General features: G+C 42.7%; 1 protein-coding gene across 1 annotated transcript; it reads right to left on the reverse strand.

Annotated features, from left to right (window-relative positions):
* Positions 1 to 2,771: 2,771 nt before the first annotated feature.
* On the reverse strand, positions 2,772 to 5,572 carry LOC147863047 (universal stress protein A-like protein). Its single transcript, XM_087321759.1, has 4 exons — positions 5,383 to 5,572; positions 4,229 to 4,332; positions 3,260 to 3,378; positions 2,772 to 3,159 (listed from the first exon to the last, which is right to left on the reverse strand). Exons 1-4 carry the CDS (start codon positions 5,570 to 5,572, stop codon positions 3,081 to 3,083), a joined length of 492 nt encoding a protein of 163 aa, XP_087177885.1. The 3' UTR covers positions 2,772 to 3,080.
* Positions 5,573 to 13,795: the final 8,223 nt, after the last annotated feature.

Below are 13,795 nucleotides of genomic sequence, written 5' to 3' on the forward strand. Positions count from 1 at the left end.
CTTCCAATCTCTAACGGGTTCAATGCGATTCTAACAGTCGTAGATCAATATACGAAGATGGCTCATTTCTTGCCATGTACTAAGGAAATCTCCAGTGAAGAAACCGTTGAAATTGTCATGCGTGAAGTATGTCGGCATCATGGCCTTCCCGATAGTATCATCAGCGATCGTGGACCCCAGTTCGTATCGAAATTTTGGAAGCACCTTTTTAAAATGCTCAAGGTCACTTGTAACCTCTCCTCCAGCTACCACCCACAAATCGATGACCAAGCAGAACGAACAAATCAAATGCTGAAGCAGTATCTTCAGCGCTTTCTAAGCTATCATTAGGATGACTGGGCAGATATTCTCCACTTCGCTGAATTTGCCTATAATAACTCTGTCCACGCATCGACTAAAGTTACGCCATTTTATGTTTATACGGGTTGTCACCCCCGATGGTGTGTATTTGAAACCCCAAAGTTGTCCACAAATCCTTGTGCGGAGGATCGTTTAGAGTGGTTACGCAAGATACAAGCCGATTTATCTACTCATCTCCAACAAGCTCAACAAACACACAAGGTTTACGCGGAACGTCATCGACTTCCATCCAATTTTTACATTGGAGATCCGTATTAGGTCCTTTCCGTATTATAGGAAAGATTAATGATGTCGTTTTTCGTCTCGATCTACCTCCGCAACTTCGAATACATCCGGTGTTTCATAGTTCTCTCCTCGAACCCTATCAAGAGAGCACCATCCCAGGACATATTACACAACCTTCACCCCCGATCGAGCTTGAAGATGGACCTGAGTACGAGGTTGCCGCCATCCTTGATTCCAAGATTGTTCGCAACAAGCTCTACTATCTTGTCGATTGGCTAGGATATAGTCCCAGCAAGCATACTTGGGAACCAATAGAGAATGTGACCAATGCTCGTGCTCTTCTTGAAGACTTCCATCGTCAATATCCAGACAAACCGGGTACTCAATCCAAAACAACTCGTGATACTCGTCGTTTTAAAGGGGGGATAGTGTCATGATATGGCAAGACCCGAACGCATGACCTTATGCTACATGGGTCAAGCTCTTGACCATCACACCATACGTAGAATATTATTTTCATTTATGTTTTATTATAAAAAATTGATGTATATTCCAGATTTCTCTAGAACATTCTAGAAACTTCAGGAGTACTCCTGAGAACACTATAAAGGAGGCACAAGGCATTATTTCGAACCAAATCGGTTCAACGCCAGTCTTAAGCCTCCTAGCTACTATTGTATACTCTCTTCACATAATATATATCTTTTATCATCATTCTCTCACCCTTTCTCTCTCTCTCTCTATCTCTCTCTCTCTCTCGCTCACTCTTTCCTTCTCTCGAGAGTTCTACACCTCTCTTAGTACTAATCCTCATCTTTTAGTACTAATTCCTTCTCTATCTTAGTATTGATCCTGACACATGCCATCAAATTTTTTTATCTTAATATCTCTCATCCTATTAAAAAGTGTTATCTATTGTAAAATGTTGTATTATCTCAAGGTTATTGTCATCTACAAGAAAATATAACCACCACCATGTTTGAATATTTACGTATTTAAAAAAAAGGATTAAACTATGATTATAATGTAGTTTTCAGCTCGTAAATCTACGCACAACCATTCAACAAGTGGCAAGACTTAAACATGCACCTCTAGATTTTGGAAATTTTGGTGTCATTTTGTTAGGCGACATGTGATTCAGAGTGTGGAGACTACATGAAGGTCTAAAACCTTCCTGAAGAAGGTTTCCAAACAAGATTAGGAGAAGAAGCAATGAGCAACCACCCCCCTCACAATGACTAATGTTGTCACTGTTGTAGCTTGGCATTAACGACCAACACTTGATGTAGAGCCTATGTTACACACATACACACCTTTTCCCCCTCTCACACTTACCTTTCTCTATATTCATAAACACACACTAGGACATCCCAAATTTCCCCCTTCCCGACTCATACACTTAACCCACTAGAGCTACCCCAAAGAAGAGAAAAAGGGGGAGGGGGCGTGAATTTTAACAAATTTTTAAACACACAATCTTTTCTAGTTCCTAGATTACCTCCCCTCCAACACAAAACTTACCCAAATACATATACACATTTAACACATATAGACACACATATATGCACCAAATGACATTCACTTATTATATGTACACATTCAAAAAACATAAATGTGATAAAGTGATCATCCCATAAGCAAAATTGAATTGTTATTAAATATCACATTCCTAAAACTATCATCTCATGAAATTCCTATTTAGTTGCCACTACCTCTGGCCACAAGAAACAATAGCAAGTATAACAAAAAAATTATTCCCCCTTTTGTACAACCCTACAACGAACCTTAACCTACATACGTGAGAGTTGCACTATTGCATCCCCCAAACACACAATAAACACATTGTTATCCTTTGAACATGCTATTATATCCTTAAACATCCAATAAACACACAAGTGTTTGTATGATAGACCCTCCCATTAACCCTAAATATCCACTAGACACAACATTATCACCCCGAGAGCAAAGATCTCGGGTAAAAGGAGACAAAGAAAAAGTAGAATCTCCATGGAGCTGTTGAGATCTCGGAATAGTTTGCTTATATTTATATTTGTGCGATATTAACAATGATTAACCCGTAAATTTACATAGAGATTAAGAGACGTGTTTTGTTTAAAAGAAAAAAAAAGATTGATACAAAATGTAAGCGGAACTATAGGATTCTATTATTTTTGGGAATTCTTACGCAAGGTAAATTGAGGATAATTTACATTTCCAATTACAATTGCCCATTTCAACAAATGAAACCTAAGAATAAGCCAACTCTAAGCCCTATGCACACAAATATTAGTATAATCTTTTGGAGTATGAGTAAACGACCACATATGCTCAAAAACGATTACATTTTCTTTTCTTTTCTGAAGATTTGTGTCTTGATTTGGTAAACAAAATAGACTAAAGATAGGATGACAAGTAGTCGTAAAATAAGATGACAATATGTGACTATTACAAGTGTGAGTAAAATGGGAGACTCTAGGTGTACCATAAGAAATGCGTCATGCATGTTTTTTAACAATGATGACCGGGCATTTTGCCTTGTGTGCACAATAGTCACTAACACTGCCAAGAAAAGCTCTGCAAAAGATATTAATGGAGATTAAGAATTTAAATCTATTTAAAATTGATGTAATAACATCATGATAAAAGTCTAATTTGAGAAAAACACATGTGACACCTTTTGATTGCGCCATAGCCATGGCTGCCCACAATCAAAAACGTAGGATTGAGTTGATCTACTGCATCACATATAGCATCCCTTGGGTCTCCAATGGCCACCATTGTCTCTGATATCACCTGAGGATTACGAGAACAAAATAAAGTAGAAATTAATCCAATGGTGTGTCTCAATATATGTATGAGATTTGGCAATTCCAATAGGTGACTATTAACAACTTTACCAACCTTTAATTCAAAGGCAAGTTGTGTGGTGTGTATGTCATTACCTATTAATGTAGCAATACTCAAATATGGGAAAATGGGGTACCATTTACTTTGAGATACCACAACGATTAATTTTTACACATGTACAAGGATCTATAGGGTAAAGCTATGGTCTTTGTACTATCTCCCCCTATACATGTGTGAATGTTAAGAATAAAGCTAGGCCATGGGGTATGCCTACTGGAGGAGTTAGATTCATATAGAAGGATTTTTGTCAAAGTGTTTGAGGGAAATATCTCAATCACAAGAGGAGATTCCCAACAAATGTTTTGTTAAACACAAACCAATGTGCTATTAGCAAAGACGCAATGTTTCACTATTCATTCCCATAGGTTTTTAGTGTGTGAACAATAACATTTCTTGGAGGGCGAATAAATGTGACCACTAGGATAGCCAAGTAATATCATCTTGTTATATCATTGTACCCATGTATACTTAGGGCCAACTTCATAACCTCTTTACTAAAGAGCAAGGAGTTCCCCATGGGTGACCACTAACCTTATATATAAGTGGAGAAATGGAGGAGTAGTGTCATGTAGTAGGATCTTGACAAAGTCATTATACTAGAGTTGTGAGGCATCTAATCCATGTTACATATGCTTTATGTTTTGATGGTTATGTGGCAAATGTAAAACTACACTATTACAATCTCACATGAGTTGGATGGAGATTGCCTCAAAATATCTACGTAGTATATACTTGCCTGTTTCTCATCACACAATGTTTTAGTACGAAGGAGGACTCGTTTAGAGGTATCATCTTGATGCTTGCGAACAGATTCAAGGAGCTCAGGGGTGATGTAGAAACCTGCACCACGAGAGGTTATCAAAGAAGCAAATAAGGAAATGGAAGAATAAATTATAAAATAAATGTCCCACCATTGTGTAATATTTCATGATGGTAGAAAGTTAATGTATGTATCCAGTAAATATATTTGTGGTGTGCATGTGTTATGTGCATTTCACAATATGTTAGAAAATAAATAAATAAATCTTTATAAATATATAAAAATAAATAGGATATAAAAGACAAAGAAATATATTAGAATAGGAAGATAAATAAGAGACCTTTTGTTAGTTAATGTTCTTAACATATAGAGTGTTCAAAAGTTGGGATGTTAAGTTTCTCAACAATTTCTTTTATATATCCCTAAATTGTTCGATATTACAAAATTTAACAGGTAAGCCTATCCATGGACCATATCTTGCACCTAGCTAGGAATACAAAGCCTTTGTTTATAAGAGAACATGGTGTATTCTTTGAGACACATAACAACCTCATACGACTCCCACCACATCTTACGTAGGTGCTAGATATTCATTTCAGATTAACATCAATTTTAGTACCAACCAATCCACAATGTAGACTTCCATGAGGCTTAACACTAAAAACTTTAATGATAGGTCATAATCGTTATATAGCGATATAGACTCAATAGTCTCTCGAAGGGAGAAACACAAGGAGTCCTCCCCTCCTTCCAAAATCAATCCTCATCCACTTGCCTTTGTTATCTCAAGGACCCGTGGTGAACCCTAAAACTTTGTGGAACGTTTCCATTAATTCCCCGAATAATACCCTTGGCCATCCGTCTCTTAGGCAAAGTATGTGCATATGGTCTTCGAAAGGGTACGTGTGTATGTGGGTAGAAGAGGGGCATTTTTTAGGAGATTTTGGGGAAACTTGGAAGGGGCATTTCTCTTGACCGTATTATTATTATTAAATAACAATAATACAGTTTACTCTGTAGAAGAACTCTAAAGGGGGGGGGGGGGGGGCTGAAGTGCAGAAATTCATGTACGTATTGACAGAGATGGACAGACAGAAAGACAGATAGATCGGTGGTGGTCATGGTGGTACCGGGGCTCGCAGGAGCAACAAGGACTTGAGGATGGCTCTGAACATGAAGCAGAACAATGCGATCCGACGAGGATTCTGAGGATGAGGATGGAAAGATTATGTTTTGCAGTGTCCAAATGAGAGCATATATCGACTCCTCACTCTCGTCCACCGCGATCAAGATCTTGCGGCCATGCTCAAGCTCCGCCATGTCTATGCACTACACGCAGAGAGAGAGAGAGAGAGAGAGAGAGAGAAGGGAAGCGGGGAAGCTTTTGGGTGAGATACAGGAGTTAAGTTGTCTGTTGTTGATTGAGAGTAATGGCATGCGACGTGCGAGTGATTGTATATATGTGTATAGGGAGGGGAGGGGGGGGGGTTTGGATCAACACGAGAGGCGTCTGTTTCTGTTTCTGTTTCTGCGTGGCTTTCTCGCTCGCCCACTGTTTTTTGTTTTCTTTTTGTTCTTGAATCGCAGGAATGGCTGCGTTGGGGAGGGTGAGTGTGAGTGTGTATAGGTAGGCCGTTATCTCGTATATCTGTCATTTTATTTATTTATTATTTTTTGCTTTTGGTTTGCTGTTATTTCTATCTTTTTAACCCCCCTCCCTCCATCAGATTTTCTTTGTTTCCTTTTTTTTCTCCCCCAGGAGTGTTACACTGCTTCATTGCATTATGCCCGCGGTAATGTTACGTTACCGCACACACGCACACACATACTGTCTCCACCCACCCCCACCATCTGGGTGACATCTATGATACGCTTGTTTTGCACTCAGCATTTGTGGGGATATACGTGATTGATTGATTTGTTATGTCCATCAAACACTGTGAGTGATATATAGTTGCATTTTGCGTCCACAAAAATATCGATTGTGATAGTGTCCATGCGGTTCCTGTCCATCAAATGTTGTGTCCATGATAGTTGCATTGTTTGTTTGTTTACGCTCAGAAACTAAGTACACACATGCACACACACTAGGTTGCAACCACAAGCATTCTAGTATACAGTAGACATTCGGTTAATTGTGTGCCCACTTTAGTGTGCCATTCTATTAAGTGCGCTTTTTTTAGAGGTCAAAATCCAAATCAAAGAAATTACATTGTTTCATAATGAAATTACATCAAACCAATTTGAAATTTGTTCTAAACATTTAGAAAACAACAAAATGATCAACAAAAATCTGATTCGCAAGTCTTTCTGTATTTCATACCAAAATCATGTAAGGTCATTTGCTTATTTTTAGCTATACATTTAGAAACAATGGTAGAATTTGCTTCTTGAATAATTCGATGAACACCCAATAAAAGCTGATTTTGCTTGCTTTGCTTTAATTCAGAACTCAAATAAGTTGTTGTCATGATTGAATTGAGCATGAGTTCACTACCAATCAAGTGTAGATGTACAAAAACCTTTCGAAGGTTTAAACTCTTTTTGGTTACATCCAGAACTTGAAGAGTAAAATGAAAATTAATCCACATGCAACTATTGTGCCCTTTCTAGTTATGGTCGACCCTGATCAATGTCCAACATTTGCGGATTTCAAATATAGTTCAGCGGACGATTACACCTATTATGTCATTGGAGGTTCTCATTCAGCTGAAGCCAAGAGACAACTTGTGAAGGAGTATCCACTCACCTCATTCTTCTACTATGTTGAATGCAAAGTTTACGTCGGACTTACACATGAAGAGGCCAAGTTGTTGGCTTGGGACCATAACAATGACAACGATTATCGACTGAAGATGTCATGTATTGAAAGGATTAGATTCTTTCGTTATGAATATCTTGATATGTTGAAAGGACATGGTTCCAAACTCCATCATGGTTTGCGTCGACAATGTTTGCGTGAAGTTGGGATAATTGTCGAAGAAAGCACGAAATCGGAAGGCTTAAGAAAGTACAATTCATGGTTTCAACTGGCATTTCGAACAGGTGAGGTCTAGGATTTACAGGACAAAATCTTTACAATGTGGGAGCATAAAGAAATAAAAGGTCAACCGGCGAAAAAGGCCAAATTAGACCCTCAAGTAGAGATAAAGGCAAAGTCACAGAAGAGTGACTTGATTATTGAAGGGTTGCTTGAAGATATGATTCAAGCTCTTGCCATGGCGGTCGCTACAAGGAATCAAGGATGACAAATTGTTAATATTTGTGTTGTCTCGAGTGGCCACATTTTAAGAGTTTTTGTTAGATGATATGGTTACAGAATTCCAAAAGTAAGTATTTTTTAGAAATCATCTTGGTTTGACTAATTCTACATTTCATCACCGACGACATATTCTATTTCTTCTTTAGCCACAATGTTTATATGAAAATTCAAGAGTTGATGATGAAGAAGTTATGTTTGCCGACATGGGAAGAAGTTGAAAAGGAATTCCCCATACGTACAATGTTTTGGAAGAATTCTTTATTGTATTTATAGAATGGGTAAGTTAGATATGTTGTATTGGTATTGTGTTGTTTTAAGTGCTTTTGTTGTAATATCCTAACAAAGTTGATAATTGCAGAAACCACCTCGTTTGAAGAAAATAGGTGATCCAAGTTCGTTTATCACGCACTTGGAAAGAGCTAAATACGAGAAGAGGAGGACGAAATGGAAGGAGCTAGATGTGCATGAGGATTTAGAGACAGTTAAAAGTTTTTTGCATGGGGCCAACCCTTTCCAACAATTGCACTATCGTGTGTTCAAGGAAGATTCAATGGCTAATATGCTTCGCATATTACCGAAAATGCACTACACATTGTTAATTATAGACATTCCATACGAATTCCGCATCATGGGATCTATGTATGATGATGTGCCTTTCAAATATCCTCAAATAGAAAAAATGGTGAAAGACTTTGCAGGGTTGACCCTTGCACCGTTGTGGCGAATTGTGATTTTTCACAACATGGGTCAATCTTTATGTTACCCGGCCGACAAAGGAGCAGAGACCAGAATGTGAAAGGGATGGTTATTCGGAATATATTTTAATTAAGTAAAGTAGATTATAATTATGTAGTGAACGGACGGACATGAATCGGTATGCCGATCCGGATCCGGACCGCTTCCGAACAGGTGCCGGTTGGCACCATTTTGTACGAAGCACCGGTGACCTATATAAAGGCCCGGTTACAATGTAGAACTTTGACGGAGAATTAATATAAGCTTCTTGTTTTATTTTCACGTATTGATTACCGGTTTGCATTAATTGTTATATCTTATGCGTGTATTAAGTGAATGCCTTATTGCTAAGTAGCCCATTAAGTCGGATTAATCGTTGTGTCTTAAGTTATCTCGTTGTAACACCCCTTTGGTGAAGTGTCTTCCGGAGACACCCTGTGTTAGGCCATTGTCCGGCCCTAAGGATTAACACAATTTTTGGCAACCACGATTCCTGCACAATCGCAACGAACATCGGCGAGAATGGATGATGTGACCAACGAACGACCCGGTTACGGAGCGAGCAAGGAGACTTGCTGAACGACTGAGGAAGCGAGAGGCTTTCCAGCAAGCGACAGAAGAAATCAGAGCGGATCGCTCATTTTCCAAGGTGATCCGGAGAGTGGCCAAGGAGTCACTTCGGTTACCACAAAATGCCTACCCGGACGAAGGAAGCAGCCTAAGCAACCTCTAGGAAGCGGAATCCCTTCTCCAGGCATTGGCAATGGGGGAAGGCAAATCCGAAGCATTTTCGGCATTTGAATCGGGTTCGGACGGGGAATACAACGCGCAGACGAACTACCGCAGTAGTAATGACACCCTAGGCGGACCAGAAGACGAGGAGTCAAATACCTTGCCGACACTGGAACTAGAATTGACAAGGCTGGAAACTCCGATACTGGAAGTTGACCACACTCCGCAACCAGAAGTTGAGGACGAGAGACCTCTGACACCGGAAGTCGAGGAGGAGAAGCCTCTGACACCGAAAGAGGAGCAGGAAAGACCTCTGACGGCGACAGGAGACCGGGAAAAACCTTCGACATCAAAAGAGGAGGAACGACCACCGACATCACCAGTCCGTGTACTGACACCAGACAACGATATGTCGTTCCAATATCCCAGATACCGGGATGATCCGGACGCGGAAGCCCACGTCCATGCGTTTCAGCAGACCTGGGAGGCGAACCATGTGTCCCAACGCCTAAATGCAGCCGAAGAGGAACGCTCAAAAAGAGTAGAGTTCGGTATGACCTTGGAGGGACCGGCCGCCAGATGGCACCGAACACAAGATCCCAGCACCATCCCCATGTTTGAAACATTAAAGACAAAATTTTTACATTTCTTTCACAAGGAGATGGACAACAGGAAATGGTAGGCTTATTTTACAGTATCCGGTAGGAACCAACAGAGAACATTCAACAGTTTGTCATCCGGTTCCAGCGGATCCACAGTCAGCTCAGTCGGACACCACCGGAGGAAGAAACAAAGGCCATACTCTTAGCAGCCCTTCGGGAACCCTTACGTACGGTGTGCACCGTTATTGATTTCCGCACCAGCAGCATAGATCAAGTGATCGACCGAGTTCGGGAAATGGAAACCTCAAGTTCATGGCTAACCATGGGCGCACTTCTGCGTGCACTACCAACGGAAGAGGACCTCCGTTTCCGGCAAGCAGTTCAATGTACGACATGCCTGAATGTCGGGCATTCGGCGCTGGAATGCACCATGCGTTCCCAATGATTGCTCTGCCACTCTAGAAGTCACACAATGGAACGGTGTGAGTATAACTTGTTAAATCGGCAAGCACCACCGGTCCGGCAAATTGAACCACGGAGCAACTAGGAGGAAGAAGAAGACCGTTGGCGGCGAGAGGAGCGCTACCAACCGGCACACGATGTCTGGTACAACGATAGAAGAGACGCTTATGACCAATATGACAGACAGGATAGATACCGGGACTATAATGGACGGTACGGGAGATACAACCGGGATCACTCCCCTGGTTACAACCACTGAAGGGACGACTATGGCAAGTATGACGACCAACACCGTCAAGGTTACCGAAACAAAAATAATTTCAAGAAACGTCATTTCAACAAAAAGGGGGGTCATCCACGGGAACCGGAAAAGGGCGCTCCAAGCAGCCAACCGGACCAAACCCAAGCACTTACCACAGGACCTCCACCAAGCACACACGCTGAATCCAGCAACACCTGGAAGTCGTACTGCTATTATTGCCGACAAGAAGGCCACTATAGTAATCAATGTCCAGAGAAGAGCTACAACAAGCGACCATCGGTGAACATGGTAGACGCGGAAGTCGCGGACATACAACAAGTCACTACAAGATCAAAAGGCAAAGCCACGGAGTGGGAAACTCAAGAAGCCATCCAGAAGCAGGCAACCGAATGGGTGAAAAAGGCAAATGAGTGGAATATGGCAGAGCTCGAACAACAAAAGGAGAATGCCGAAGAGCTCACCAGCCCGGGGCAGCCCGAAAACCCAACATGGCAGGCGTTACAACAATGCCAAATAACGCTGCCGTCAGGCCGGCTATTGCAACTGGTACCACGCTTCACAGAAGGACTGAAGACAGGAAGGACGACAGCTGACACACCACCGGCTCCGGCATTCTTTTCAAATCCGGAGGAAGGATCGACAGCGGTGGACACGAGCAGTCCGGCAATCACGGCCATCGTGAAGGGAAATGAGCTACCAAGCACGATTATCGATGGAGGATCTGTGGTGAACGTGATCAGCCTCCGAACGTGTAACACTCTAGGAATCCATGATTGGGAACCGTGCCCGTTTTGGCTTCGGATGGCGGACACAAACTCAGTACGGCCAACCGAATTAATACGTGATCTGGAAGTGACCATCGGGGGTCACACATTTCGCATTTCCGCAGTAGTTCTCCAGCTATAGGCTCATGGAGCTTACCCACTATTGTTGGGATGCCCTTGGTTAAAAACAACACACATAAAGCAAAACTGGAGGAAGAATATAATTACGTTCCGGCGTGGAAAAGCGAAAGTACAAGTACCGACTCAACCACGATCCGATACCGGCAAGGAATCAACACCGCTATATGCGGAATGTGTCAACATGCTGGAAGGATTGGCGGACGAAGAGGTCGATCAATACTTACAGGAAAATCCGAAGATCGTACCTCTGTTCGAGATTGATGTAGCCGAAGCAGTATCACCGTACGTACTGCAACCGAACGGGACCGACGAGGAACCGGATAAAGAAGCAATTCGGGAATTACAGCAAGCGCAGGAGGCACTGGAAAGAGAAATGGCAGTGTCGCATCGCGTGAAAGCATCCCAACTAGAAGAGGTAAACCTAGGTACCACAGAGGACACAAGACCGGTGCACATCGCCAAGGAAATGACCTCGGAGAACAAAACGGCAATGATCACACTCCTAAAAGAATTTCGCGATGTGTTCGCCTGGTCCTACGAGGACATGTCGGGACTCGATCCTCAATTGTATCAACACCAGATACATCTGAGTAAAGACGCCAAACCGGTAGCGCAACGGCGTTACCGAATGAACCTGAATTACGCAACAAAAGTCAAAGAAGAAATCGACAAGTTGCTAAGAGTGGGCTTCATCCGACCGGTAAAGAAAGCCACATGGCTCAACCCGATAGTGGTAGTACCCAAAAAGAACAGTAAAATCAGAGTGTGCGTCGACTACCGGAAATTGAATGCAGCTATGGTAACAGACGCCTTCCCACTTCCATTCACGGATGGAGTCCTAGATGCGGTCGCCGGTCAGAAGGTGTGTAGTGTTTTGGACGGTTTCAACGGCTAATAATCAGATCCGGATGCACCCCGCCGACTAGGAGAAAATCGCTTTTGTCACTGAATGGGGAGTCTTTGTTGCCGTAATGATGATGTTCGGACTGAAAACGGCGTCGACAACCTTCCAGCAGATAATCATGGAGATTTTCGGAGAATTCATTCCCGCATTCATGCAGGTGTTCTTGGACGACTTCGCTGTTTATAGCCAAGACGGAGATCACCTTCAGCACCTCCGACTATGTCTGGAGAAATGTAGGGTTTACCGACTAAGCCTGAACCCGGCAAAATGTGTGTTCGGAGTAACCAACAGAGCGTTACTGGGCCACATAGTGAGCAAGGACGGTATCGCAGTGGATCCAGACAAAGTAAAAGCAATCCTGGAGGCACCGACACCAACCACGACAATGGCACCAAGCCGGTTCTTAGGACAAATTCAGTGGCATAGCCGAATGCTCTGGTATCTGGTAGACCTGGCTACACCATTGCATGCCGCGGTACATCGGACACCGTTCCGATGGATGGACATAGAAGACCGGGCTTACCGGGCACTAAAAGTACTGTTGTCACAAGCGCCGATGGTGCAACCTCCGGATTGGTCCAAAGAGTTCCATGTGTTTGTTGACGCGTTCGACATCGCAATCGGAAGCGCGCTGATGCAACTTTTAGAACCGAAATGGTACCGACCAGTCTATTATGCCAGCCGGAAGATGTCCCAAGCGGAACGTAATTATTCCACGATGGAAAGGCAGGCTTTGGGTATGATCTACAGTGTCACCAAGTTTAGACACTATTTGTTGGGAAGGAAATTTTCCTTTCACGTAGATCATTCGGCGCTCCTCTACTTGGTGTCCAAAGCATCACTCACCGGTAAGTTGGCCCGGTGGACGTTACTATTACAAGAATTCGAGTTCGAGATATTCCACCGACCTGACATACAACATGCGGTAGCAGACTATTTAAGCCAGTTGGATTCCGGCGAAACCGGTGACGGAATCCCAGACGACTTTCCGGATGCAGAGCTGTTTAGAGTCACAACAGAAACGACATTGGATAGTACGGTCGCAGAGGAAGACAAGTGGCTCACCAACATGCACCAATTCCTGAGCACCGGCTTACCTCCGGAGGAGATGAACAAAGACGAAAGGAAACGCTTAGCAGTTCAAAGCCGACACTTTCGCCTATTACGGGACACACTGTACCACAAAGGCGGAGATGGCATATGGCGGCGTGCAGTGCGCAATGACGAAAAGGAAATGATATTGCACAAAGCACACTACAACGTGGCTGGAGGACATTATGCCGGAGACGCTACGGCAAGGAAAATATGGCAGAGTGGACTATGGTGGCCGACAACATTGAAGGATACAGTCCGGTACGCTAAAGAATGCGACCTATGTCAACGAATGGGCCAACCAACCGAACAAGCCAGAATGCCTCATCAACCCGTGCTACCATTAGAACCATTTTAGAAATGGGGGCTAGATTTTGTCGGTCCATTCAAACCACCGGCAATGAGAACCTACAACCGATACGTTGTCGTGAAGATTTTCGTCCATAGGCGGAAAACCGAGCGAAGTAAGCAAACCCGCGATGTGCAACGTTGCACGTCAAGATGTTGTATTTCTATTTGTTGATAGTGATAAGTGTGGTGCTAGAAATGCACCTTAGGATTTGTAAAGTGTAAAGGTGATGTGCTTT

Source organism: Azolla caroliniana, unplaced genomic scaffold (assembly GCF_043228905.1).
Source record: "Azolla caroliniana isolate FFs.n. ecotype wild unplaced genomic scaffold, voAzoCaro1.0.p SCAF_6, whole genome shotgun sequence".
NCBI classification, from domain to species: Eukaryota; Viridiplantae; Streptophyta; class Polypodiopsida; order Salviniales; family Salviniaceae; genus Azolla; species Azolla caroliniana.

Excerpts from the sequence above, each read along its gene's own strand:
- LOC147863047 (XM_087321759.1), bottom strand. The coding sequence starts at position 5,572 with ATGGCGGAGCTTGAGCATGGCCGCAAGATCTTGATCGCGGTGGACGAG. Across the intron at positions 3,379-4,228 it reads CATTGTGTGATGAGAAACAG|GTGATATCAGAGACAATGGT; the intron begins GCAAGTATATAC and ends CGTAATCCTCAG. Across the intron at positions 3,160-3,259 it reads GGCTATGGCGCAATCAAAAG|AGCTTTTCTTGGCAGTGTTA; the intron begins GTGTCACATGTG and ends TATCTTTTGCAG.